The sequence below is a fragment of the Chelonus insularis genome, unplaced genomic scaffold (assembly GCF_013357705.1).
Source record: "Chelonus insularis isolate UGA/USDA-ARS -01 unplaced genomic scaffold, ASM1335770v1 contig_398_pilon, whole genome shotgun sequence".
NCBI lineage: Eukaryota > Metazoa > Arthropoda > Insecta > Hymenoptera > Braconidae > Chelonus > Chelonus insularis.
The window spans coordinates 178,728-203,797 of record NW_023276553.1 but is presented as its reverse complement, the minus strand read 5'-3'; the positions used below and the strand labels follow the sequence as shown (position 1 = coordinate 203,797).

The window sequence follows — 25,070 nt, the reverse complement described above, 5'->3', positions numbered from 1 at the left end:
TGGAACTCGTCAATTTCGAGCATGCTGCTTCAATAACATGAAAAAACGTGTACCAAATACTGGATTAAAATTTTGGCTTATACCGTCGAATGAATATGAAAATTTACAAGTTTATGATTCATAATACACTGTTGTATTAATAATATTTGACATTTTACATTAGACTCCGAATTACAAAATATCTTATTATTGGTAAAGGAAAATACCTGTTGACATACATAAGTTTATTATTTATTTACATATAAAAATTATATACATATGTAACGAATTAACAAAACAAATTGATCATGTCAAATTAATATGCATTTTTGAAATATTTATTAATTTTAAATTCCTAATAATACCTTATATTATTTATTTATTTATTTAGAAATGGAAAAAAAAACATAACTAAATTTTATGTTCATTCATTTATGTACGAGTGCAGAATTTTATCCATTTTATTTAGAATAATCTTATGTTTTTTTATATCTGTGCTTTTACTGATTTTCATTAAATTTTTGCTTATAATTTTTTTCATTATTCTCCATCGTAACTTATCCATACCTGGATAATAATCAAGGGTCAGTAATTGGTGGAGATCATCCTTCGATTTAATATTTGTTATTATTAATTTTTCTGGCATCTCTGGAGATTCTATTGATTTAGAGATTAATGAGCCACGTGATATTGGTACTACAAAATTTTTAAAATATATTAATTATAATAATTATTAAATATAGTTTTGACTAAATTAAATTTTTTTTCAATAAATATTATATTATCACTTACCTCCAATATCATTACTGAGATCCATTATTGTTTCATTAATTATGTTATTTATCGATGTTTCTTCATTTTCGTTTTTGCTAATCTTTTCCGTTAAATTAGTTTCGTCGTTTAATGCATGTTGATGTTTTATTAAATCAAATATATCTACTGAATTTTTATTTGTGAATAAACTATAAAGGAAATAAATATCGTTTATGGCGAATCGACTAATGTTTTAAAGAATGTTTTTTTAAAGAATTTATCTATTACATACCTTTCAATAGGTTCTTCAATCCATGGAATTGAAAGCCAGTTTTTTAAATCAGATGGTAATCGATAATTTTCAGGTAACCAATCTATCCCAATTTGACTTAATTGTGATAAAAATGGAAACATTTGATTGTACCATATGCAACATTTTTGAATTAAATGTCTAGACCATATCCTGTTAACATTAATAATCAAAGTTTACTAGTTTATTTGTAAAAAAATTAAAATTGTTATGTTATAAATTGAAGAAAAACTTAACACTTATACTTGAGTTGTAAAATAATTAGTTTACCATATTCTTGATATTATGGAGTAGATGAAAGCAGAAAAAGTCCATGCCTGGCCTAATTGGATTCTTGTTTTAAAAAATTGTGCAGCTTCAATTGAAACTTTTTCTATTCTGTATAATAACATACAGTATCCTTGAGTACGAGTTAAAACATATTGTAACATTTGTCTCGTTGGTAATTTGGTTAACTTATTGTTTATAAGAGTGTTATCAATCAAATACTTGTATTCGTTTTCAAGAGATATATGCAAATAATTCAATAGAGCTCGATTTACTTTTTCAATACTTTTCAATCCCTTATCATGTCTAAATTTTTTCTTCATACGATATATAAAACGACTCAATACTGCTGCTTCTTTATGTATTATATCTTGGGAAGAAATTTCATTATAAATTTCATGAAGTAATTTCAAAAATGAATTTGCAGCTGTAACATAAATTCAATGTTGATTACCAGTATTACATAAATGTATAATAAAATCAAATTAAACACATTTTCAATATTTACAAAGGTTATCCGATGCTAAATAGCAAGTAGTAGTTGGAGGACGCTTTAAAATTAATTGATTCCATAAACTTTCCATCTTTATTTTAACAATCACTTATAAACAAATACTTTGTAAACAGTTTTTTTGTTAATGATTGATGACAATTAATACAAGGTACACTTGGCTATAAAATAAATATGTAAACATATCAAGAACTGTTTTTTCTAACTCGACTTCATTAATTTTAAGGTGTTCGCACATGGTTGCGACCGTGGTGTGCATGCAACAGTCGCCGGTAAAGTGCGCAACGCACACTGCGCAGGTTTTCTGTTGCATTAAATAATGCCGCCAAAATATTAATATTTCAAAATTTTCTAAACTAGATACTAATTCAAAACAATCATAATCCTACGAATGGGCTATTTTGGTTATTTTTTATATTTCAACGGATGTAAATTCATTAATAGCTGTTCAAGTTTATTTTTATTCATAATTATTTTCATATATCCGATTTACTTGGAATTTAATTCTCCACCTACGGTAAAGTAGTCAGATTAAGAATAAGTTCTGTGAATTTAAACTTATTCTGAATTCGCCATCGATTTAATATACTTAAAATTAATAATAATAATCGCAATTCTTTAAATTTACATTCAATTTGTACTAATTCATGTTTTCCAAATTATTCTAAGGAATTTATTTTACCATCGACTAACTTTACATATTAACTGTCGGTAATTTCTCACATGTTTTGAGGTTAAGTGTCGATTAGAAATTTTGTTGTATTACAACTTTTCTTAGATTTCGTAAAAAAAATTATAAAAATGAATTTTAGTAGCTTTATAGTTGTAAATATTAATTTCTTTAGTTATAATTTATTATAATATCGGAATAAGTTTGATTATTTCTGTTCATTTTCCTTTTTCATCATGATTTAAAATGTGATAATAGATTATTTTGGAAAAGTATAGATAACCTTAATGTTTAAAGAAGTTTTTTTTTATTTTATTAATATTTAAAATGGATTGTCGTGACTTTGACAATTGCTGTTTATAATAATAATGGATGGCATGATTTGTCGACATGTCGATTTCAAAGATAAAGATAATGTTAATTGGGATTTTGTAACGCCAAACAGCAAAAAGAATATTGTTTATGTTGATGCTATTACTTTACATGGGGGAGACTTCAACATGGATGGATATCCAGATTTATTAGCAACATTAAAATCAACAAAATCATTAAAAATGGAATCATTCTTACTATTAAATGTACCATGTACAACTTGTGAAAATATAAATCGTACTTTTGAAATACATTGGAATGCATTGAATCCATTTAGAAATCAAACAGTGATGGCTGTATTTTATGATTTTTATCAAGATTTCACCAGGAAGTTTGGGTAAAAAAAGAGAACTTATGGAACAAATTTACCAGGACCATCAATTGCTTATAAAACTACTACTCAAGATGGAAGTCCTAGAAGTGGTACTGCAGCCCAAATTCCACAAAGTGCACATTTTTCTCTAAATTTGCCTTATACTACATTTGGACTTGGTCGAACTCCTAATTTTATCGATATGCTTACAATTGGGGTTTGTAAAATGAAATTTTTCTTTTAGAGAATAATCTATTTTAAATATGCTGTTGTTTTAATTTTTTTTATTAATGAGTTACTTATTATTAGGTTGCAGGTAAGTCAAGAGAGTGGCCACAAATTATTCCAAACTCACAAATGGTCGTAATTCCAAATCCAATTACTGAATCGTCGAGATGGAAAGCCCAATTATTTGTGACACCAAGTAAACTAATATTGTTGAGTGCTGCTGCTCTTATGGGGACATGCGGTTTAATAACTACTATCATTATTGGTTTATATTGGAAAGAAAAACGCGAAGATAAAATAGAAAGATTACAAGAAGCACATAGATTTCATTTCGACGCTATGTGATGTTCTTTTACTAAGTTTTAAAAAAAAATGAATTTCATTATTATTATAATTATTTATTTATTTATTTATTTACATAGTACATAAATACTTAATATCCTACAAAGATTATATTATAAAATAACTTAATGAGAATCAATCGATAATTAATCGTAACATTCATAATTTCAATTAATCAAAAGGGTTTGAGGTTCAAGCTTTCTATGTAATAGTACATTTCACACCTAGGGAGGGAAAGTAGTCTAGCTCAAACCACGTGTAAAATAGTAAACACGTGGTTTAAGCTAGTCTAATTGTCTTCTCTAGGGCTGAATATGATTTTTCGTCATACCTGCGTGGAAAGTTCAACCCCTCTCCAATGGAAAAGTGAACTTTCCGTGCGGGTATGACGAAAAATATTTTTATTGTGACAAAAAGCTAATCCTCGTAGAAATCGATTTCCCAATTGAAATGGTTATAATTTTTTTACATAACTCTCATGTTAATTGAAAAAATGAAGTTCTACTGTACTTATTATAACTTAAGTAGAAATTTCCTTCCGTAAATTCATTCAATTTTTAAAAATTTTTCGCTTATTAAAATGTTTGTAATGTAAAATTACAAAAGAACATTTAAGATACAGAACTGATTCGATGAACAGATGATCCCATTTGATTTAAAACTTGATCTAGCCATTGTAGTGGTCCATTTAAATGAATTTCTATCCAACATGGTGTCGAAGTAACGTCCTGGCGTTGATATTCTGCTCCCCATCCTTTTACAAATGACATTCTAAAAAAAAATTTTTCGTATAAATATTTACATAATAAGTAATTAAATTATAAATAGTAATCAATTTTTATTGAAGTATTTTTAATAAAACTTTTATTATTTATGACTGAAAGATATCTACGTAAAATAATTTATGAAGAATTGTTTTATTTATTTCATCTGTATAATTGTCTAACAATAATTTGTTTTTGTCTTTCATGCATTATTCATTATTATATATATGAGCAACTTTGTTATTACCTTATCGTACACATCTTAGTAAGTTCATAAACTGCATCAAATCCGTGATGAACGCTTTGCCTCAACAGGTCTGCAAAATATTCAGTACTGAATATTTTCAAACTACATCCAGGTTGAATTTTGCAGACTGTAGTTGGATGGAAATTATTAAAATAATTGCAATTTCGTGATTGACTGAAAATGGCTGCTTCCGATAAACATTCAGCTATAAGTTCTCCGTTGTAATAATGTAATCCAAGCCCCTTGCCAATGTGTCTTCTAGTATTTTCAATGGTTATACTCCTTTTGACGTTTGACAACTTTCCTAAACAAAATCTTTCAGAATTTCCATGAGGATTTGTAAAGCCATCAACTATGATCGAAATAGGATCACATTGAAATATTTCACCAACTCTATTATTAAGTTCATAATAAGCAATGGAACCCCAAAATTTAGGCTCTATATAATTTATAGGCGTACTTGGTACATTTTGAGGTTGATTGTTCATTTGCATTGGTGGAAGAGCTGGTTGTATTGCATTTTGATAATCATAACAATTGTTTGCAGATTGTATTTGAGGTAGTGATTCTGGAAAATTGTTTACATTTTGTACATCCATTGAAGACATTCCATTTTGAGGAATTGCATTTGAATTATCCAATTGACCTAGAGATACAGCATTGTAATGATCGGGCTGAACATTATAAAAATTGCTTGCTGCATTACAATTTTCATTTGTGAAATATCCACTGTTAACATTACTCAGGTTGTTATATTCATTTCCGTAATTAATATTTCCAGCTGCATTATAATTACTTGCACAGTCCATCATGTAATTGTCCAAATTATCAATTTGATTATTGGCGTTAGGAAATTCATTATGAGTGCTTACTGGTTGGGCGTTATAATTCATCAATTGATTGTTGTAGACTTCATTATTTGGAATATTATTGTTGTAGACTTCATTATTAGGAATATTATAGTTGTAGACTTCATTATTAGGAATATTATTGTTGTAAACTTCATTATTTGGAATATTATTGTTGTAGACTTCATTATTAGGAATATTATTGTTGTAGACTTCATTATTTGGAATATTATTGTTGTAAACTTCATTATTTGGAATATTATTGTTGTAAACTTCATTATTTGGAATATTATTGTTGTAAACTTCATTATTTGGAATATTATTGTTGTAGACTTCATTATTTGGAATATTATTGTTGGAAACTTCATTATTTGGAATATTATTGTTGTAAACTTCATTATTTGGAATATTATTGTTGTAGACTTCATTATTGGGAATATTATTGTTGTAGACTTCATTATTTGGAATATTATTATGATTACTATATGTGGCGTTATCATTGCTATTATTAGGTGATGTTGAAAATCCATCTAAACCATAAGAAACATTGTATGGCAATCTTGGTTCCACAGGTTTTGGTGGTTGCGTAGGTGGTTGAACTACTTGATTTTCTGCCAGATGAGGTACTAGTATTGGAGTTGGAGAGCCCAAGCGTCGATAATGATAAGGATTAACACAAACTTCCGGACTTTTGTTAGAAAATGGATTTTCACACATATCAGTTGACATTAATTCATGATGTGACAAAAGACTCGACCATCTCCATATGCGACAATAAATAACATGCGGTAATTCTTTACGATGCATTACTTGAAGTCTTCCGTCTGAATTTTTAGTCATCATTACACATGCACTCGGACAGCCTGGATTACTTAAAGCATATTCTAAATTTTCCAAAGAATTTCTAGATTTTTTCAATCTTTTAAATAATGTTTCTACTGCTTTTGTTGCCCATCTTCTGTCTACTTCTTTTTGTTTCCACTTTAAAAGTTTTTTCACCATTGGATGGATAGGAATAAAGTATTTTCCAATTTTTGACATGATGTATACAATCACAAATTAACATATATATGAACACACAATTAATTAATATTCACACACTATTAATAAATTTAAAATAAAACAAAGAAAATTTCCACAGAAGTAACGAGAACTCTTTGAGCTGCTTTTAAAGAGACAGCAAGGAGACAACTGTCTTCTTACTTGTATGAAGCACCTTGAAGAACTGAAGCTCCTGGTGAAGTAAGCCCAACTTATATGTTTAAAATTTTTGGTACTGGATGGGGAGTTTTCAGGTAAGTGATGGGAAATATTTCAAATTCTATTGAATTGGCAATAAATCGTTCTTATATTTAGTTGAAATATTATCATATTTACCTTTAGTATTTGCACTAAAACCAGGGAAATGCAGGTCTTTCAGTTTTGCAGGTAGGTAAGAAGCTTATCCAGAGGTGATTTAAAAAAAATAAACTTCACTTATTAATAGTTTACAGCAGGAGTGTGCTATTGAGACTTTTCGAAATCTCTGTGACTAATTTCTTGGGGCCACTAGTGGGTAATTGCCTTCAGTTTATTGTAAAATTTTCATAAAATTTTATTCTGTAATGATTGTGGTATATTCATTATTTGCAGTATTAAAAGAACACGATTCCTGACTTTTGTTTATTGAAGAAAATTTAATTTTAGAATAAAATATTATTTAACATTATGGATAGAATTTAACATTTGCACAAAATGAATCTTACTAGCAAAGTAAACGAGATAAATTATATGGATTGTATACTAGGTTTTAATGAGGGTTCAAAATTTCTCCCATTTTCATTTACTCTTGTGCTAATAAAAGAAGCCATAAAGCTCGTGTCAAGGAAGACTCCGTTCTGACCTGATATAAAGAGAAATTTCTGACCTGCAAACTTAACTATTATTAAGGATTTAGGACATAAATTAGTGAAGCTTACAATGTATTGACTTTATGGCGAAACAAAGAATACAATGGTGTAAAACCTTGGAACTTGCATTAGCAAAAGGGTCAAAATGACACAATAGCTTTTCATAGTTTGAAATCTCATAGAATTGAGGTATAATTATTATACTTGGCCATATACAAGTAGTTAACAAACCGTAAAAATAGAAAATAAATGGTATTTAACATTAAATTTTACTGCAAAAAGAATTGGTGAGTAGTAACGAAAGAAAGAATGAATTAATATTTTCATTATTATTTATCAATTTCATTAGATTCAGATAAAATGTACTGCAGTAACGGAGAAAATTTAGAATGCTCCTTCTTTTAAATTTTTGAGTATTTTAAAAAGAAATTTTTATTCGCGCTCAAAGCACATAAATAGACATATTCGCATAGAGAGCGCGCGAATCGGATAAAACACTATCGCTGATGCAAACATGAAACCTGTGAATAAGGAAGAATTCACATGTAAAGACAACCGGAGACAAGGGTTGCTCTGATCGCGTGTTGATTTGAGACCTGTTCGACGTATTTTCAGTTCTATTATACATCGTAACATAAATACAACTCACGTGCATTGGTGCATTTCTTATTAATTTTGTGAGCTATTATAACAATCCGTTGGTGTTAAATTCGTTGATAGAATTGATATATTTTTTCAAGTTGATTAAGTCTGTAAGGAGGTTCAATACAGACCGTGTCTCAATCGTATGATCACGGGGCGAGGGTCTGGCAAACGGAACGGCGAGAGTAAAACTAAAAAATATTACAAATCGTCCGTCATGTCGATTATGCGGCGAAAACAATCTCGAGATATGATGAAAATGATGTGGAGTTGTGTACTGAGTAAAATTCGTCAGTAAAGTAAACAAGTCGCCGATGAGTTCAGATTTATGGCGGCGCGAGTGTTTTTGCTCGGCATCTTGTTTACGGAAGTGCTTGAGCCTATTTGCTGCACTGCAGGTGTGTTTTAATAAAAAAAAATTTTATTTTTATTATTACTTTTTGAATTAAATTTCTGTTAAACTCGAATTTTAAAAATTTCCCTTTGGAAAAAGATAATTTTGTGTGTATTATCGTTAAACTTCCCGCCTACACATGATATGAAATTTATTTTGAAGGCAGGTTATATTTTGCGTTATGTATTTACGATCGATAGTAGATATTATAGTGACAACCTGTCACTCAAACAATGGAAAACATTTTTTATGTATTAAAAAAAAAAATTCAAATAATATTGAATTACTGGTAATTGGTAAATGTATTTGTATTGACAATATCTGCAAATAATTATTTATTAATACGAATTATTATTTTATGTACAATATTTTCTTTATATTAATAAACTCTATTATATGTATTTATATATCTTTACATAATATATTCCATTGAAAGAGTGATATTTGAATTTCTTTGTTTCGTAAATATTTTGTGTAGAAAATCTTCTGTTTACAAATTCTAAAATTGACCACTGTATGTATTTTATTCATTAGGTGGTAGAGGAATTGTTAATAATTTGAACAACAAAAATGGATCTAAAAAAGACGGGTTAATGTTGAATTTGAGTAAAAATTCAATTCAAAGTTTACAAATAGAACCTGGAGGATATGCTGTACTTGGAAATCGGGGTATTACTCTTAAATGTCTGACTAATAATATTCACAATGTCACGTGGCTTTATAATAATCAACCGGCACCACCATGTGGAATTACACGATGTAATCGTCTTGACGATGATTCGATTCATCTTTATAAGGTTATTATTGTATAGTAGTTGATTATTCTCTGTGTAATATACTGCATTAAATTATATACCAAACGAATTAAATTTTCAATATTTATTATAATACATAGTAAATCTATCTTTGGTTAAAGAAAAATTCAATCTACTCAGTAACGTTTGTAAAATTATAGATACCAAGTATAAAATCGGCCTTGAAAATTAATAAATGGAATCAAACGAATTTTGATCAATTGGAGAAACATGAATATCGTTGCATTGGACAAACTTCTTCCGGTGGATATTTACGATCGGCACCGACTTATATTCAAATTGCAGGTATGAGAATAGATTTTATTTCATATAGTTTTTTATAAAAATGTAATAATTACAAAAAAAATTATATACACAACGTAAATATTTTTCAGAACTTGCACATGTCTTTAAACGTCCACCAATTGATGTCATTGTACATGAAGGCGATATTGCTAGATTATTTTGTCTTATTGATAGCGTACCATTCCCATCAAATATTAAATGGCATCATAATGGAAAACCTATATACTCTGATCGTAATAATACAAAGTAAAAAAATATCTAAATATTAAGATTTATGTTAAAAAAGAATTTAAGGTACTTGTAAAGATTTTTAAAATGACTATTTTTAATATTTTTATAGATATTTTATGGTACCACCAGGTGTTCTTTATATAACTGCAACAAAACAGTCTGACGCTGGTTTATATAGGTATAGACAATTATTTCAATTTTATCATCTGAACGATCTTTTTCAATAGAATGTTTGAACAAATAATTTCAGGTGTATAGCTACTAATAGTTTTATAAAAAAAACCAAAAAAAGTAAAGAAGCAAAACTCACTGTTACTTCAAGACTAACAGGCAATGAGACTAAAATTATTGCCTCATTACTCCCTCAGGTATCTTATAATTATACTTTAATCAAAGGATCGAATCTCACTCTCGTGTGTGCAGTATCTGGTTATCCATTATCAATTATTAAGTGGTTATTTATTTCTCAGCATAATAGTAAGTTGAAATTGTTCTATATATATAAATGATTTATTTATGTATTCTTAAGTCAGATATCATTCTAATGTTTTATTTGTCTTTAGATAAAGTTAGTTCAGCACAACCGCGAATTCTTCTTAATTCCACTACTGGTATCAGTATACTTACATTAAAAAATGTCAGCATTTTTCAAGCTGGCATTTATCTGTGTTCAACAGAAAACGCTGTGAATGGTGCTATGGAAATTCAAGTAAGCTTTTATGAAAGATAATTTTTATTGTTTTGGTATCATTTATATTAGCTGTTAATTTATAAGATGATTATAATTTTTTAAAAATTGCAAATTTTTTTATTTTATGTATATTTATAACTATTTCAGAATATTACTGTCAATGTAATTATTCCTCCAATATTTATCAAAAAGCCTATAGATCAAAATTGCCCGAATGGGAGAACTGCAAGATTTGAATGTCAAGCTCAAGGAATTCCCAATCCAAAAATTTATTGGCTAAAAGATGCTAAAAACATTACCATTAATGGTATGCAATTGAATTATTTTTCAATTACTATTATATTGATAATTTTATATTCATTAATGTCAATAAATAATTCAATTAAGGACGGAGAACAGTTTATTATAAAGAAAATAACAAAGTAGAACTAGCGATTGCGGCTACCGTGCCATCAGATTCAGGCGACTATCAGTGTGTTGCAATTAATCCTGCGGGCGAAATTTGGTCAGCCGCACGACTCCAAATTAATGCATCAAAAAATAGTCCACCAGTACCAACATCATTACGATGTTATGCTTCTTCACCCCTAAAAATTTCCATTTCTTGGTTGCCACCAAAATCTATGACACCTGGAAGTATTAAAGCCTATACCGTCCATTATAGTCCAGCAGGTACTGTTATAGAATATTTATTTACAATTATAAAATACGTAATATTTAATATTTCAAAAAATTTATTTACTTATAATATTAATATTTATATATCATACATATAACTAAAAAATTGGAATATATTCTGTATTTAAGAAGAAAATTTCATTATTATATTATATCTTTTGTTTTCTTTGTAAGAGGGTGGTAAAGAGGAGGTCTCACCAGAGCCAGGTAATTCTACGACCGTTGAAGTAACGAAACTTCTTGAGCCTTATACAAATTATTCTTTTTACGTACGTGTATGGAGTAGTCATGGAGCTAGCGATCAATCAGCAACGATAGTATGTGCAACAGCACCGAGTGGTAAGCTTGATGGACAATAATTTATTTGATGTTAAACTTTATGAGGAAAAAAAATCATTAAAAGTATTATACATTATCATTCATTTTATTAAATAATTTTTTTCAGTTCCAAAGACAGCACCAAAAGTTTACATTGACGTTTTAAGTAGTACAAAAATAAACATTACATGGCAACCTTTAACAAAAAAGGAAGCTAGAGGTGTTGTCGTTGAATACAAAATTCAATGGAGGCTTCATGATCATCCATCATCTCGAGTAGTTTTCGTTCCAGCAAATGTTGAACATCATGTGTTAGAAGGTCAATTTTAATTATAATTTTCTTTATAATTATAAGTAAATAATTTAATTTTATTAACGTAAATTTGAAAAAATTATAATATTATTTATAATCTCAACTTTAGATTTACTGCCGGGTGCCCAATATGATTTACGAGTTCTAGCAAGGACAGAGCAAGGATGGCCGAATATAACTGAAGGATATTTTGGATGGACTACCGTAGTTATGCCAACTAACGATTCAATAAATTATAATATTAGGAATAGTTTGGATATTGAGGTCATCAATATAAATGCATCTCACTTAAAGGTGTATATTCACAATTAAATTTTGTACAGGAAAAATTTAAAAATTGAATTCTAATATATTATTGATAAATGATTTTGTTTAAACATAGCATGTAAATTTAAAATTATATTTGTTTTTTATTTATAGATAAAATGGAAAATCAAAGAAAATGAAAATCATGAAATATTTAAATTCGATTCTTGGCAAATTTACTGTGAAAATTTAAACGGTAATAAATTATTTACCGTTTTACTAGACAAAAATTCGACAGAATATTTATTTTCCAATCTTGGTAAATAATTAGAAAAAAATTTTTTTTAACTAACGATTTCCATGGATTAAATTGTTTATACTACATCTTTTTTTAAATTTTAGAACCGAATATTTCGTATACTGTTGGCTTATGTATTGTCATAAATGGTATATCAAGTGATTGTATTTTAAAAATCGTAAAATCAAATCATTACAAATCAAGTAAGTATAAATTTATTTATTTTCCTTTAAGTGTTTTTAATGCATAAAAAATTTTGCAGCAAATAACATTCCCATGACTTTAGAAGCCATTCCATTGTCATCAACATCAATTCAAATAACTTGGGAAACGATTAATAAAACTAATTTTGATGTATTTCAAATATGTTACCAACCAGTTCATTATGTGAATAATAACGCTTCTACGTGTTTTTATACGTGAGTATATTAATTTAAATATCGCTTATATTAATATTCAAGTTATCTATTTTAACTGAAATGTAATATTTTCATAAATTTTAGTTTAATTGTAGTTTATATTCATTGATATTTTTATGTTTAGAAATGATACCAAAATAATTATTGGTAATTTGAAAGCTTTCACTTTGTACCGTTTTAAAATAAAATTATTTAAAAACAGTACTGATGTAAATAATGAAGCTTATGAAAGCATTGAATGTTACACAAGTGAAGATGGTACGTAATAAAAAATTTATTCAAGATATTAATTTACTTCAAATATAATTTTTTTTTTATCAATAAATTTTATTTTGTTTTTAGTGCCAGGACAACCAGAAGAAGTTGAAGGTTTTCAAGACGGTTCAAAAATACGGGTAGTGTGGAAAAAACCCAGTATAGTTAATGGTGTAATAATTACATATTTGGTATCTTATCATTCTTCCGATTTTATGGAATCAACTGTGACCTGGAATAATGTGACAGTACCAGGAAATAAAACTTTTGCTGTTTTACCTGAATTACCAGTGGGTAGACGATATTATATTAAAGTATATGCAGCAACAAGAGTTGGCTACGGACAACCCTCTGATCCAATTGTGGTTTTTACAAAAATTAATTTATCAAAATCATCTACATCATCCGATAAACAAGATCCACCGATCAAACCAAAACCAGATCAGAGTCTTGGTAAATTTCAAACTGTATTATTGTCTTTTTTGAAAATATTTCAAAATTGAATTACTTCAAATGATTTTTCAGGTATAATTTTGGGAGTTGGGATAAGTATTGGCTTTATAACCATTAGCTTATGTACTATATACTGTCGCAAGAAATGGGAGCATTTTAGATCATTAGGAGAAAGTGCACAACCATTTAAAATGCATATATTTTCAAGACAAAACAATACCTGTTTTGGTTATGAATCTTCTACATCAGCAAGTCAGCAAATCAATAATCCAATAAGTTGTAATGAAATTGAATTGGCTGTGTTGTGTCCTTCATCGCCGACATCAACAAATCCAACGTCCGATAGTAAAGTCAGTATTTATTTAAAATATATTCGTATATATAATCTAATATAATAAATTTGAAAAAAGAACAAAATTTTTTATTGCAGGGTGCGCTTTTTAATGGTATTGAATCCGGTGCTAAACAACCACTTTTAACATTTTCAAATTCAAATGTTAAACATAAAGACCAAAAAATGACGAAAAACATTCAGGTATTGATATTATTTTTTATATTATCATTTAAATAATAAAATTGAAAAAATAAATTTTTTTCAGTATAAAAAACAAGATGATTCTATTTTAAAGAAGCAATTAAAATTAGAAACTGATTTAAATAATACGAATTCAACATTGATAAATTGTACGTCAGTGCAAAGTACCAGCAGTTTGAATAACAATTTAGACTGTTCGTCTACACCAATAATAAGTTTACCAACAATACTTCCTGTTACAGAAATAAATGGTTAACATTAATGTGCAGCTCAATCAATTTAAAAAAAAGTATTTAAGGAAACACGGTATGTGAAAAATTATTTTATTTTAATTGATTTTTTAATTACTTCAAAAATGAATTATTTGAAACAGAAAATCACTAAGAATCATATTTTTTTAAACATAGAATGATAATTTCGTAACAAATAATCAATTCGATACAATGCGTATAAAGTATAATAGTTTTAAAAAAAAAACAAAAAGAGAAGGTAGAAAAAAATTATGTATTAAAATTAAAAATATTTCTTTTAAATTTGCTTATAGCTGTTATTATCCGTGTATATATTTGAATATTTTTGTCATTATAAAATTTTAATAACAGCGTTTACATATAAGAACAATTGACCATGCATGCAAGTGTTACGAGCAATGTGCCTCGAATTAATATAACAATTAACAAAGAAAATAATAATTTGCTCACGTTTTAGTATTTTGCCGTGATTGACTAATTATATATTGAGATAAAAGTAACATGATAAATAGAAATGAAGTAGTTACTCTAATGTGTATATAATATAAAATACTATAGACAATTGTCAATACGTGGACAAATTATTTTTTTTTAAATTTTTTTTACTAGTAAAAACTCAGATATTAATGAATTTTATATGAATATACATAGTGCAAAATCTATGTAACTATTAAATAATTGTATTATTTATTTATTTATTTTTGTGTTTAATTTAATAAGTTATCTGGGAGAAATGACATTCCATATATTTGATAATTATTTCTTTTGCTAAGAATTTTTTTGGTAAATTGTAGTGATAGAAATATTATGTGTATAAATTAGTCGTATTTTTTGTGTCTATTTAGGAACTAAATTAATTAATTTGCTGAATTATTAGAATTTTAATACATATATATTTTTATATACAATATTAATTCAAAATGTGTATTTCTCTAAATACTATAATAATTATTCATAAGTATAATATACATATATATATATATATACATAAACTTTGAACGAAAAGAATTAAAAATGAATAATCTTATATGATTTGCAAAAATTATTATCATTATTGTTAATAATTATGATGATATAAGAATAAGAATAATAATAATAATAATATCGAATGTACAAAATGTCACATAATAATTTCCATTATATCAAATAATGCAAGAAACAATTATAGAATATTTATCAAAATAATTATATCATTCTTTACGTTCATAGTTGAAAAAACTATTTATATTAGTTGAAGGCTATTATTTAATATCATTCCATTGAATAATAATAATTTCACCACTGTTTTTTTTTTCAATCAGAGTTAATTAGATTCGATTGATAAAGATTAAATAGTCAACAATTTGTAGCACATACCAGACTGGCAACCATGTTACCATGACAATTCCCAATTAATCCAATTCAGTACCTGATAGACTAAGTAATATTGTTCAAATGATTGTAATACCTTTCAAAGGTTTCAAGTTATAACCGTACCTTCAAAAATTGTTATATATGCATTACACATTCTACAAATTTTCCCAATTTTCTTAATTACTATACGAAATCTTAACCATGTTTTACAGTAGTTTTATTATTAATATTCCACTTATTTCAGATCATATTAAGAAAATTTATCATTTATATATAAAAATTATATAAAGTTATTACTACTTATATATGTGTTGGAATATAATTTTCATTTGAATGTAATAGGTATTTATTTATGCAGATAATTTTATTACAATTATGTCGTTATTCAAGATAGTTTCATTTTTTTCGTATCATTATTAATTAAATAGTGACTTGTTTATGGGTATTTTTGTTCATATGACTTTGAATATTATTATTATTATCTCCTTTCGGTTTGTCAAACGTGTCCGGCCAGAGATCCCAGGGCTTCGACCCACTTGGGGCCTGACCAACCGGGATTATCCTGCAAACACTCGACTCCCTCAGGTTTGAGGGTGATCCGGGGTTGCATCCATTTATTATTATTATTATTATTATTATTATTATTATTATTATTCTTATTATTATCAATCTTTACACATATATAAATAGTTGCAAACTACAAGATTATACAAAATTACAGTCACGAATATTTTTGTATATTAATTATTATTATCGATTGAATACAATTTAGTACTAAAATCAATAAACAATGTATGATAGTATTATCAGCAAGTCATATCGTTATAAAGTATAATTAAAATATTCCGTTTGAATTTATGAAACAGTTTTCCGGTACAATGTCAAAATGTTATGGCAATATAAAATACCTAAAACAAAAAAAGATACAAAATTTACTTACCATTTATATTTACAAACTGAAAATATTAATAACTCAAAGAAATGCTGCTAAAAATATTATGTTATTGTAATTTTAAAATCTTTACAATTAGTCGTGATAATTTTATGTCTTCTTATATATTTCATAATAATTTTATACATTATTAATAAATTACTATCATTATAATTATTTTATTAATATATATTTTTTTTTAGAAATTTAAAAGTTACATTTACGTCATGCTATTTTTTATTCCTTTAATAAATAACCGATATACTCGAAATGTTATTTTTAATATTTTTTAAACTGTTATTATATTCATCTGTGTGATATAATTTTACATAATAATCATTACAAAATGTGGTCCACTTTATTTAATGTAATTGAAAATTGTTTATCCACATCGAAAAAATTAAAAACTGCTAGTAGTAAAATCATAAAATTGCATAAATTTAATTTTACTACAACAGTTTTTTATCATACTAATTATAATTCTCAATAATAGTCATGATTTTTCAGTAGGTATATACAAATGGTAGTACCTATTTGAACATTCGACATACAACTCAGGTCATATTCTTTTTTTTCTAAAAAGTATATTTTATTATTGTTTTATGATAGAAAAATTTTTAGCAGTACTAATAAACTTATTAAAATATTATTTAAGTATATCTAAAAGTAATTATGTGATGAAATACTTATTAGTTTATATAATTTTTTAAAGCTTATTTGTAGAGTCGTCGTATTGTTTCAATATTTATAATTCATGTTCAAGCACAGAAATATTGTATTTTTAAAGGTACAAAGCAATAATAAAAATTGTGACTGCAGATATTCATATTTTTAATTCCTTAATACAGTTAAAAGTACTTATTTATTCATTAACATCATTTTAAACGATCAATATTTTATAGAATTTATTATAAAATATTAAAATTGTAATCAATAGTTTTATTAAATAGATTTTATACATTATTATTATTTTATAGATTATTAAATAATCTATTGGCAAATTTACTAGAAAATTTGACTAGTATGATTATTGTCATGTTTTTAATAATTGATCAAATTTCATCTAGCATATAATTTCATATTAAATGCACATGTAATAATGATTAAATTACAGCACTAATTTTATAGGAAAACAAAGAAAGCACGATATATTTTTATAAAATCAAATTACGTCATAAAGTTAAAGTTTCTTTCTTTATATTCAATACAAATAAATATAATATAATTATTTATCAATGTCATTTATTTGTCAATTTTTTCATATCAATTTTTTTATATAATAAATGTAATTAATCACAGTATTAGCCTTTAATTTTTCGACAAATCACCCATTGATTGCTCTCCACTCTGGTTGTAATCTAATAAATTTACCTTGGAAAAGTTTCAGATTTTATTATTATATTGTCTACTTAAAATTACAGAACTTAAAATATATTGCTTCTTGTAAATTTTATCATCTACGTGTGAAATTACAAAAAATTTTATTAACAGAGCATTTATTTTCATATATTTAGTTCATGCTTTATTGTCTAATATAATAAAATCATAAATTTTTTTAATAATATCATGAATACAATAATATTCATGATTGTATATATGCCAATAGTCTATGTAATATTAAATAGAATATATTATATGAAAAAACATACAGAAAAATCTTGAAAGAATATACATATAATGTATATTTAGAAAATTATATTCAATTGATTACATTTAATAATGTAATTTTTAAGAAAAAAATGAGTATAAAAAATAATGCATGTAAAAAATATTGTCTTACTACAACAAATTAGATGGATTACAGTCTGGCTAACTTTAGAGTCCAAGGAAGTCGAATTCGGCAATATAATTATACTATATAAATTTTACTTAAAAATTTTCGATTTCTCATCTTATTTATTAACGACATTTTTGTACCGTTTGACATTAAAAATGAATAGTTATATTGTATTGTAACGTGACAGAACAAATGTGAATTCATTTTATTTTTCTTCGATTCATCATCTTAATTGAATTAATTAAAAAATTTTTAATACTAGCTTCCAAATTTTACATAGAGACATTGTTTATCAATAATAAAACTGGCTATTTTTTTCTGAGAAAGTCAAAAATTACATTTCACAATTTTAAAACATAACTCAATTATTATATCGAAAATTACGAGGATCATAATTTTATGAAGTAATTTATCACAAAGATCTAAACCATCCGAATCGACTTATTATATGTAATTTTTGTACATACACCATATAATAAGATATTATTAAGAATTTTTCAAAACTCACATTTCATAATACTAATTGTATTAATTACTTTCTGCACGTTAGTTTTCGGAGTTTAGTATTTAACGTAGATTTAGTATTTCAAACGGCGCCAAATGATGTTTTAATATAATAATTTAAAAAAATTTATACACTGGAATAAAATTACTTGAACTCGCGACAAGTACCAAATATATTTTTATAATAATAATTTAATAAGCATCTTTTTTGGAACTTCAGCCATCACAATATGCAAATTAAAAACTTGTTAAAATAATGCATAAATAGTTTTATATTCAATTAATGTTCATTCCTCATTTATTAGTGTAGTTATTAAAATGAAAAAAATAATGTATATATTTAAGTACAAACGTGTTTGTAGATATCACATTATTATGATAGACTAAGAAATGTAAGTGTCATTACTTTCGATGTCATAAAGTCTTTTATCAGTATTTTGACTTATTAATATTACCTTTACTACATAGGCACAAAGTGATATTTTTATCTTATAACAGTTTTCAAGTTGGAATATTTTTAGATAATTGTTTTAATAACTTTTCAAAGAACTAAAGAATGTGGAAATATCTTCATTGTTACATAATCATCTAACATCTAGAACGTTTTAGTATAATTAATAAATAATAAAAAATTACAATAAACTGAAATAACTTACCTCTTTTAAAGCTTGTTTTGTTAATTTAGGATAACTGTAGGAAAATTCGGTACTGATCAATTTATTTGGATGTAGATATAGGTGTTTATTATACAACAATTCTTGATCAATATAAGGTGATAGTGGACTATTTTCAATGCCATCTTTGCTACATGCTTCAGCCCACGGTGCCATGTGCTTGTCATTTACCTCTTCTACCACTGCATTCATGTCAGTCTAAATGAACAATTAAATTGGAGTAAGTTTCATGATAAAATAAAATTGAATCAAGTATTTTTCAAAAATGAATAACCTTTGCAAAAGTAGAGAGAGTATTTCCCCAGTAATCATGATTAATATTAAATAATTCTGAAACTACAGCACTTATAGAGCCTTGTGTTGAATCACTTTCATCAACCACATTGTATATTTGACCGATAGTATCATCTCTATTTGTTACATGCCACATTGCTCGAACAACATCCATCACATGAACTGTGTTCATATGAAGATTTGGACCCCACAATAATTTCATCATTTCGCCTAAATGTTTGTAAACAGCACCAATCACAAGACGTGGAGCTACGAGAATTACAGATTACTTATTGTAATTTTTATATGGGAATGGTAAGTTTCGAATAATGTATATAATACAAAATTAAAATTTTTTTGATTATAATTAAATAAAAATAATTACCTAAACCGTTTTTATCACCAATTCCATATACTATTGCTGGACGAAGAATAGTATATTTAAGATTCGAAATGTTTTTGAGATCATTTTCCACTTGCAGTTTATGTTTTGCAATAAATGTCCATGGATCTGTTGGATCATCTTCTTTGTGAGGTAACTATAATCATTAAAAATTCGTTATAGAAAGTAAAACTTACAAGTACCATCATGAGAAATTTATAATTACTTTTTCAGACGAATACATATTACCCGATGATATTTCAATATATCGTTTTACTCCAATTTTTGCAGCATTTTGCGCACAGTTCATACTCAATTTATAAATACCTTCTCGGTATACGGGATCTGTTTGACAGCTCTTCGTTTCACCCGCACAATTGAATACAAAATCAATTGCATGATTGCAATTAAATGCATTTTGACAAGATACTAAAAAATTGATCATCAGTTTATCTATTTATCTACTTATCAAATAAAAATGAGTGAACTAAAATAAAATATATTTACCAGGATTTATTAAATTAGCACTTTTAAATTCAACCAGTGAATTTTCAAATATGTCTCGATGATATTTGTTTAACCAAGCTGTTTGTGGAGGTACTTTATCAACAAGTCTCACAAAAGATACCAATTCATTTTCGATTAAGTAAGCCGCAAGGTTCCGTCCAATAAATCCACACCCTAAAAAATGAAACAATAAATTAGGAATTTCGTGATACTTTATTATAAAAAAGTAATATTAGATAATATGATAATTAGCTAGGAAATATATTGATGAACTGATTACCTCCTAAAATTATTACTCCTGGTTTGCTTGTGTTTGTGGGAGTTGCCATGATGAATTATCAGTTTCAATTCAATATCAGTAGCTATTAACATACGATTGCAATTTCGTATTGATATAATAATTTTATAAATGTAATGATAACCTCTATGATCACATTTACTTTACACTCAGTAAAATTACAAGAATTTTACAAAAATTGATATTTTGTACAAAGTAAGTGAAATTGCATGTAAATTTTACTTGTATTACAATGAACTTTAACTTATTTGATATTAAACATGTATTAACTGTATATATTTGATATGTAAGTTTTTTCAGATTACTGGTACCATTCAATGACCACAAGTGGCCGCTTCAATCTTTTTAATGTTTATATATATGACATACATATGTACATATACATTGTAATGAATTTAATATAAAAATCGCGTATAAAATTAAAATGGAACATATATTAATATTTAATAAAATTAAACTCTTTATACATTTATGATAAACAAAAAAAATAACAACAAGAGTTATTTGTTACATTTATTTTAAATTATACTCTTTCGAAATCCATATAATTTATAAATTAATATTGTGGTTATTTATTTTGTTTATAATGGTAGAACTAGAGAAAAACGGTCTATACGAGAACTTAATTGCAAATAGTGCTATGGAAAATACTATCATCAGAGAAAATAGACCCGCATAGAAGTTCAATGCTGTGTTCAGTTTAGGGATCATCCTAGGCCACCCCAACTGTGTTAAACTCTTACCTGGCTCCATAAGAACCCATACTAAATTTTCGGAATACATCGGCCCATTTGAAATAAACTTCTCTTCTCTGCTATCATGTATATAACAGAGCATTTACATATGTACAAAAAATATGATTGTAGTGAAAACTTTATTGAACAAAAACTTGATTACTTGAAAAAAAAAATTGAAATGTGTTCCAATTAGAATACACTTATTGCGCCCTCTTAAAAATATTTTTAATGATAAAAGAATATTCTAGGTTATGAAGACATGATTTAGCATCGGATAAAGACATAAAATCACGGTATAGTATTGTTGCAAGAATACGCGTACACATAATTTAAAAAATAACCCTTTTTCAGTATTATAGACTCTTTCTTATGATAGTTTAATAAGAAAAATTGTACAAGACGTTAAAATTAAATCATTTTAAAAAATATAAACTTATATTCAATAATTTCTAAAATAAAATAGTGATTCGAAAGAAGCCGAGGTTAGGTTAATTTAATGCGATTTTTTCTATTTAACAAATCGTGTAATTACATTCACTTCAGTATAAACAAATAGAGACAAACATGTCTGGTATTGCCAGTGCTAGGCTTGCCGAAGAACGTAAAGCTTGGAGAAAAGATCATCCTTTTGTAAGAATTTGTGAAATTAATTTTTTAATAATAAGAAATGCCACCTTACTGAGTATTCTTATTAATTTTGACATCATTTAATTTAAGGGCTTTGTTGCCAGACCTACAAAAAATCCTGATGGTACACTTAATTTGATGAGCTGGGAATGTGCTATTCCGGGAAAAAAATCCGTAAGTTACATAAAATCCTTCTGATTAATGAAATATAACAATAAATAAGTAAAGTGGGTTCAATTTTATTTAAAAAAATGCTCACATGTGATAAGGTTTAGCGAAATCGGAATTTAAAAAATCAGATAAAAAATTTTTAATCATCGGTACATTAGCAGAGCAATTTAAACATATTTTATGATATAAATATAATATACTGTAAGTTATCATAAAAAAGAATAATTACTATTTTTATTTTTTACTTGATCGTTGAAGACTCCGTGGGAAGGAGGACTTTATAAACTAAGAATGATATTCAAGGACGATTATCCTTCCAGTCCTCCAAAATGCAAGTTTGAGCCACCGCTTTTTCATCCGAATGTTTATCCATCTGGAACAGTGTGTTTGTCACTTCTTGATGAAGAAAAAGATTGGAGACCAGCTATTACGATAAAACAAATTCTCCTAGGAATTCAAGATTTACTAAACGAACCAAATGTTAAAGATCCCGCACAAGCAGAAGCTTACACAATTTACTGGTAAGTTTTTTTTTCTATAATCTTCAATCATTCATTTATTATGCATTTTAAATTATTAAACTGACATTTTTTGCAGTCAAAACCGTTTGGAATATGAGAAACGCGTAAAAGTTCAAGCAAGAGCAATGGCACCTCAAGAGTAAGTTACTTAATTATATATTTTCTACAAATTTATAATTATTGTATAATATTTCATTTTAAAATCTAATTTACCTTTTTTATTTAGAGCTCAACTTTGAAGTTTTTCCTCAAGAATTTGGTTTTCGATTAATAACAATTCATAAAAAATGAATATTTACAATTTTAAACATCGATTATTTAGGTACATATTTGAAATGTCATAAATAAATAAATCATCTTATGAAAATATTGTAAACCTTTTTTTAATAACGAAAGATTATAAGTAAACTTTTTCTTATAATCGGTTTATCATTTCCGTATACTTGTCATTTTCATTTAAATAAAATTAATCTATATATATATAATCTTTGATACGTTACATCTACTTAATTATATATATATTATAATAATAGCTCAAGTGTGTATTTCTAATATAAATGTATATCATTAATTTCTTAACCACTATAAAATAAATGAATTTTCAATATTCCATCATATTTGAAGTTTAAAAAATAGTGTAACTATTATCCTTATTTAATTGACAGTGACGTATTGTTCATTAAAAGTTTTTTTTATGAGTGTTTATACATAAAAATATAAAAAATGCCGGAAAACCGATTAGACATATGTAGAGCGCATGCGTAATATCATCCATAATAAGAGAGTATATTCCATAACATAAAGATGCATTCTTTTTTTCACTTCATGTATATCAATAACGGTCTTTTGTATGAAATTTCTTTATACATTTTTCGATATTGAAAAATAAAATATAGTATTAACAAATTATAATGAGTGTAGTAACACGTGAGACTCTCAAACTTCACAGAGTCAATGCTGGAATAATTGTATCTTGTATTGTTGGATTATTTTTATCATATTACGCTTACATAGTGGAAACGTCAAAAGAACAAGATCCTGATTATGAAGCTATGTGTGATATTAGTGAAAATATAAGTTGTACAAAAGTTTTCATGTCAGAGTAGGTATAAATATATAGTGATAAATATATAAGTGTATAAATTAATTGAATTAAAATATTATTACAGATATGGTAAGGGATTTGGAGTCATATCTCAAAATTCAATATTTTACATGCCCAATAGCATTTATGGTTTAGGATTTTATGGTGTAATTTTTTTCTTAAGTAAGTTGGTAACTTCAAAAATATTTCAATACAATGTACTTAATATTATAATATATTATTATTAATAATTATAATGTACACAGGTATATTTAACAATTACGGTATCACATTTGGAGTGGTAAGTGTTGCATGTCTATCGAACATTAGTAGCATTTATCTCGGTTGGATCCTTTATCTGCTTAATGATATTTGTGTTGTTTGTATTGGTACATATATAGTCAATGCCATTCTTTTAATTCTTAATTATCGTAAATTGTGTATTTTGTCATTAATTAAATTGAAGAAAAATTAAATTTGAATTCTATATATTCAAATGTTATATAAAATTACATATTGTCATTTCAAAATATGATGTCACAGCACATAATGAGACATTCCAAATATTAAAGTTTTTATTGAATATTATATCAATCAAAAGGGATTTTTTTTTAATCTCTGTATGTAATGAAAATATTTCTCATTGTAAAAAGAAAATTCGTTGAAATTATAGATTTTTCTGATGCTATTTCGTACATACAATTTCTCAATATTGTCAATTGTAATGGGTAAGAGAAATATATTAAACTTTTATCAGTGTATTATTTAAGTGTTATGTATATAAAATAATATGGCGAATATATAAAGAATATATTTTTTATATACCTGGACTATTTTTACGAACTTAGTAATCTTGAAAAAACTAACAATACACTATTTGAAAATGTAAAGCTCTGAGTTATATAATGTAATAT

The 25,070-nt window shown here is 26.3% G+C and overlaps 7 protein-coding genes and 1 long non-coding RNA gene across 11 annotated transcripts; 5 read left to right on the top strand and 3 right to left on the bottom strand.

Moving 5' to 3' along the window:
• Window positions 1-310: 310 nt before the first annotated feature.
• LOC118067923 (uncharacterized) lies at window positions 311-2,065 on the bottom strand. The gene is made up of 5 exons (XM_035084943.1): window positions 1,818-2,065; window positions 1,313-1,736; window positions 1,025-1,195; window positions 772-941; window positions 311-675 (listed from the first exon to the last, which is right to left on the bottom strand). The coding sequence occupies exons 1-5, from the start codon at window positions 1,891-1,893 to the stop codon at window positions 404-406; spliced, it is 1,113 nt and encodes a 370-aa protein (XP_034940834.1). The 5' UTR covers window positions 1,894-2,065; the 3' UTR covers window positions 311-403.
• A 559-nt stretch (window positions 2,066-2,624) lies between these two features.
• On the top strand, window positions 2,625-4,009 carry LOC118067891 (T-cell immunomodulatory protein-like). Its single transcript, XM_035084896.1, is given in 2 exon segments — window positions 2,625-3,392; window positions 3,485-4,009. Coding segments are annotated over 2 exon segments (798 nt in total). The 5' UTR covers window positions 2,625-2,858; the 3' UTR covers window positions 3,749-4,009.
• Window positions 3,819-6,829, bottom strand: LOC118067890 (protein mothers against dpp-like). Of its 2 annotated transcripts, XM_035084895.1 has the most exons (3): window positions 6,006-6,829; window positions 4,757-5,885; window positions 3,819-4,516 (listed from the first exon to the last, which is right to left on the bottom strand). In XM_035084895.1, exons 1-3 carry the CDS (start codon window positions 6,643-6,645, stop codon window positions 4,357-4,359), a joined length of 1,929 nt encoding a protein of 642 aa, XP_034940786.1. In that variant the 5' UTR covers window positions 6,646-6,829; the 3' UTR covers window positions 3,819-4,356. The 2 variants fall into 2 exon arrangements, with proteins under 2 accessions (XP_034940786.1, XP_034940785.1); XM_035084894.1 differs by having other exon boundaries at window positions 4,757-6,829.
• LOC118067889 (protogenin-like) lies at window positions 6,690-14,443 on the top strand. The gene is made up of 23 exons (XM_035084893.1): window positions 6,690-6,899; window positions 6,988-7,032; window positions 7,091-7,159; window positions 7,237-8,533; window positions 9,064-9,326; window positions 9,485-9,629; window positions 9,719-9,875; window positions 9,970-10,038; window positions 10,111-10,337; window positions 10,424-10,569; window positions 10,699-10,858; window positions 10,939-11,223; window positions 11,404-11,568; window positions 11,675-11,866; window positions 11,970-12,154; window positions 12,281-12,425; window positions 12,509-12,607; window positions 12,667-12,823; window positions 12,948-13,081; window positions 13,166-13,531; window positions 13,604-13,881; window positions 13,962-14,066; window positions 14,131-14,443. Exons 4-23 carry the CDS (start codon window positions 8,464-8,466, stop codon window positions 14,320-14,322), a joined length of 3,540 nt encoding a protein of 1,179 aa, XP_034940784.1. The 5' UTR covers window positions 6,690-6,899; window positions 6,988-7,032; window positions 7,091-7,159; window positions 7,237-8,463; the 3' UTR covers window positions 14,323-14,443.
• Window positions 14,444-17,826: 3,383 nt separating this feature from the next.
• Window positions 17,827-21,898, bottom strand: LOC118067939 (uncharacterized). 2 transcript variants are annotated; one of them, XM_035084971.1, is made up of 8 exons: window positions 21,760-21,898; window positions 20,999-21,080; window positions 20,719-20,892; window positions 20,438-20,640; window positions 20,215-20,368; window positions 19,831-20,099; window positions 19,539-19,754; window positions 17,827-17,972 (listed from the first exon to the last, which is right to left on the bottom strand). In XM_035084971.1, exons 2-8 carry the CDS (start codon window positions 21,045-21,047, stop codon window positions 17,910-17,912), a joined length of 1,128 nt encoding a protein of 375 aa, XP_034940862.1. In that variant the 5' UTR covers window positions 21,048-21,080; window positions 21,760-21,898; the 3' UTR covers window positions 17,827-17,909. The 2 variants fall into 2 exon arrangements, with proteins under 2 accessions (XP_034940862.1, XP_034940864.1); XM_035084973.1 differs by lacking the exons at window positions 17,827-17,972; window positions 21,760-21,898 and adding an exon at window positions 18,258-19,477 and having other exon boundaries at window positions 20,999-21,314.
• LOC118067941 (uncharacterized) lies at window positions 21,082-21,441 on the top strand. The gene is made up of 2 exons (XR_004690445.1): window positions 21,082-21,211; window positions 21,317-21,441. It is a non-coding gene; the product is annotated as an uncharacterized lncRNA (long non-coding RNA).
• Window positions 21,899-22,000: 102 nt separating the features above from the next.
• lwr (lesswright) lies at window positions 22,001-23,448 on the top strand. Of its 2 annotated transcripts, XM_035084974.1 has the most exons (5): window positions 22,002-22,383; window positions 22,471-22,554; window positions 22,810-23,072; window positions 23,149-23,211; window positions 23,299-23,448. In XM_035084974.1, exons 1-5 carry the CDS (start codon window positions 22,318-22,320, stop codon window positions 23,309-23,311), a joined length of 489 nt encoding a protein of 162 aa, XP_034940865.1. In that variant the 5' UTR covers window positions 22,002-22,317; the 3' UTR covers window positions 23,312-23,448. The 2 variants fall into 2 exon arrangements, with proteins under 2 accessions (XP_034940866.1, XP_034940865.1); XM_035084975.1 differs by lacking the exon at window positions 23,299-23,448 and having other exon boundaries at window positions 22,001-22,383; window positions 23,149-23,215.
• A 344-nt stretch (window positions 23,449-23,792) lies between these two features.
• Window positions 23,793-24,886, top strand: Vkor (Vitamin-K epoxide reductase). Its single transcript, XM_035084946.1, has 3 exons — window positions 23,793-24,174; window positions 24,242-24,339; window positions 24,423-24,886. Exons 1-3 carry the CDS (start codon window positions 23,984-23,986, stop codon window positions 24,629-24,631), a joined length of 498 nt encoding a protein of 165 aa, XP_034940837.1. The 5' UTR covers window positions 23,793-23,983; the 3' UTR covers window positions 24,632-24,886.
• The last annotated feature ends 184 nt before the right edge of the window (window positions 24,887-25,070 follow it).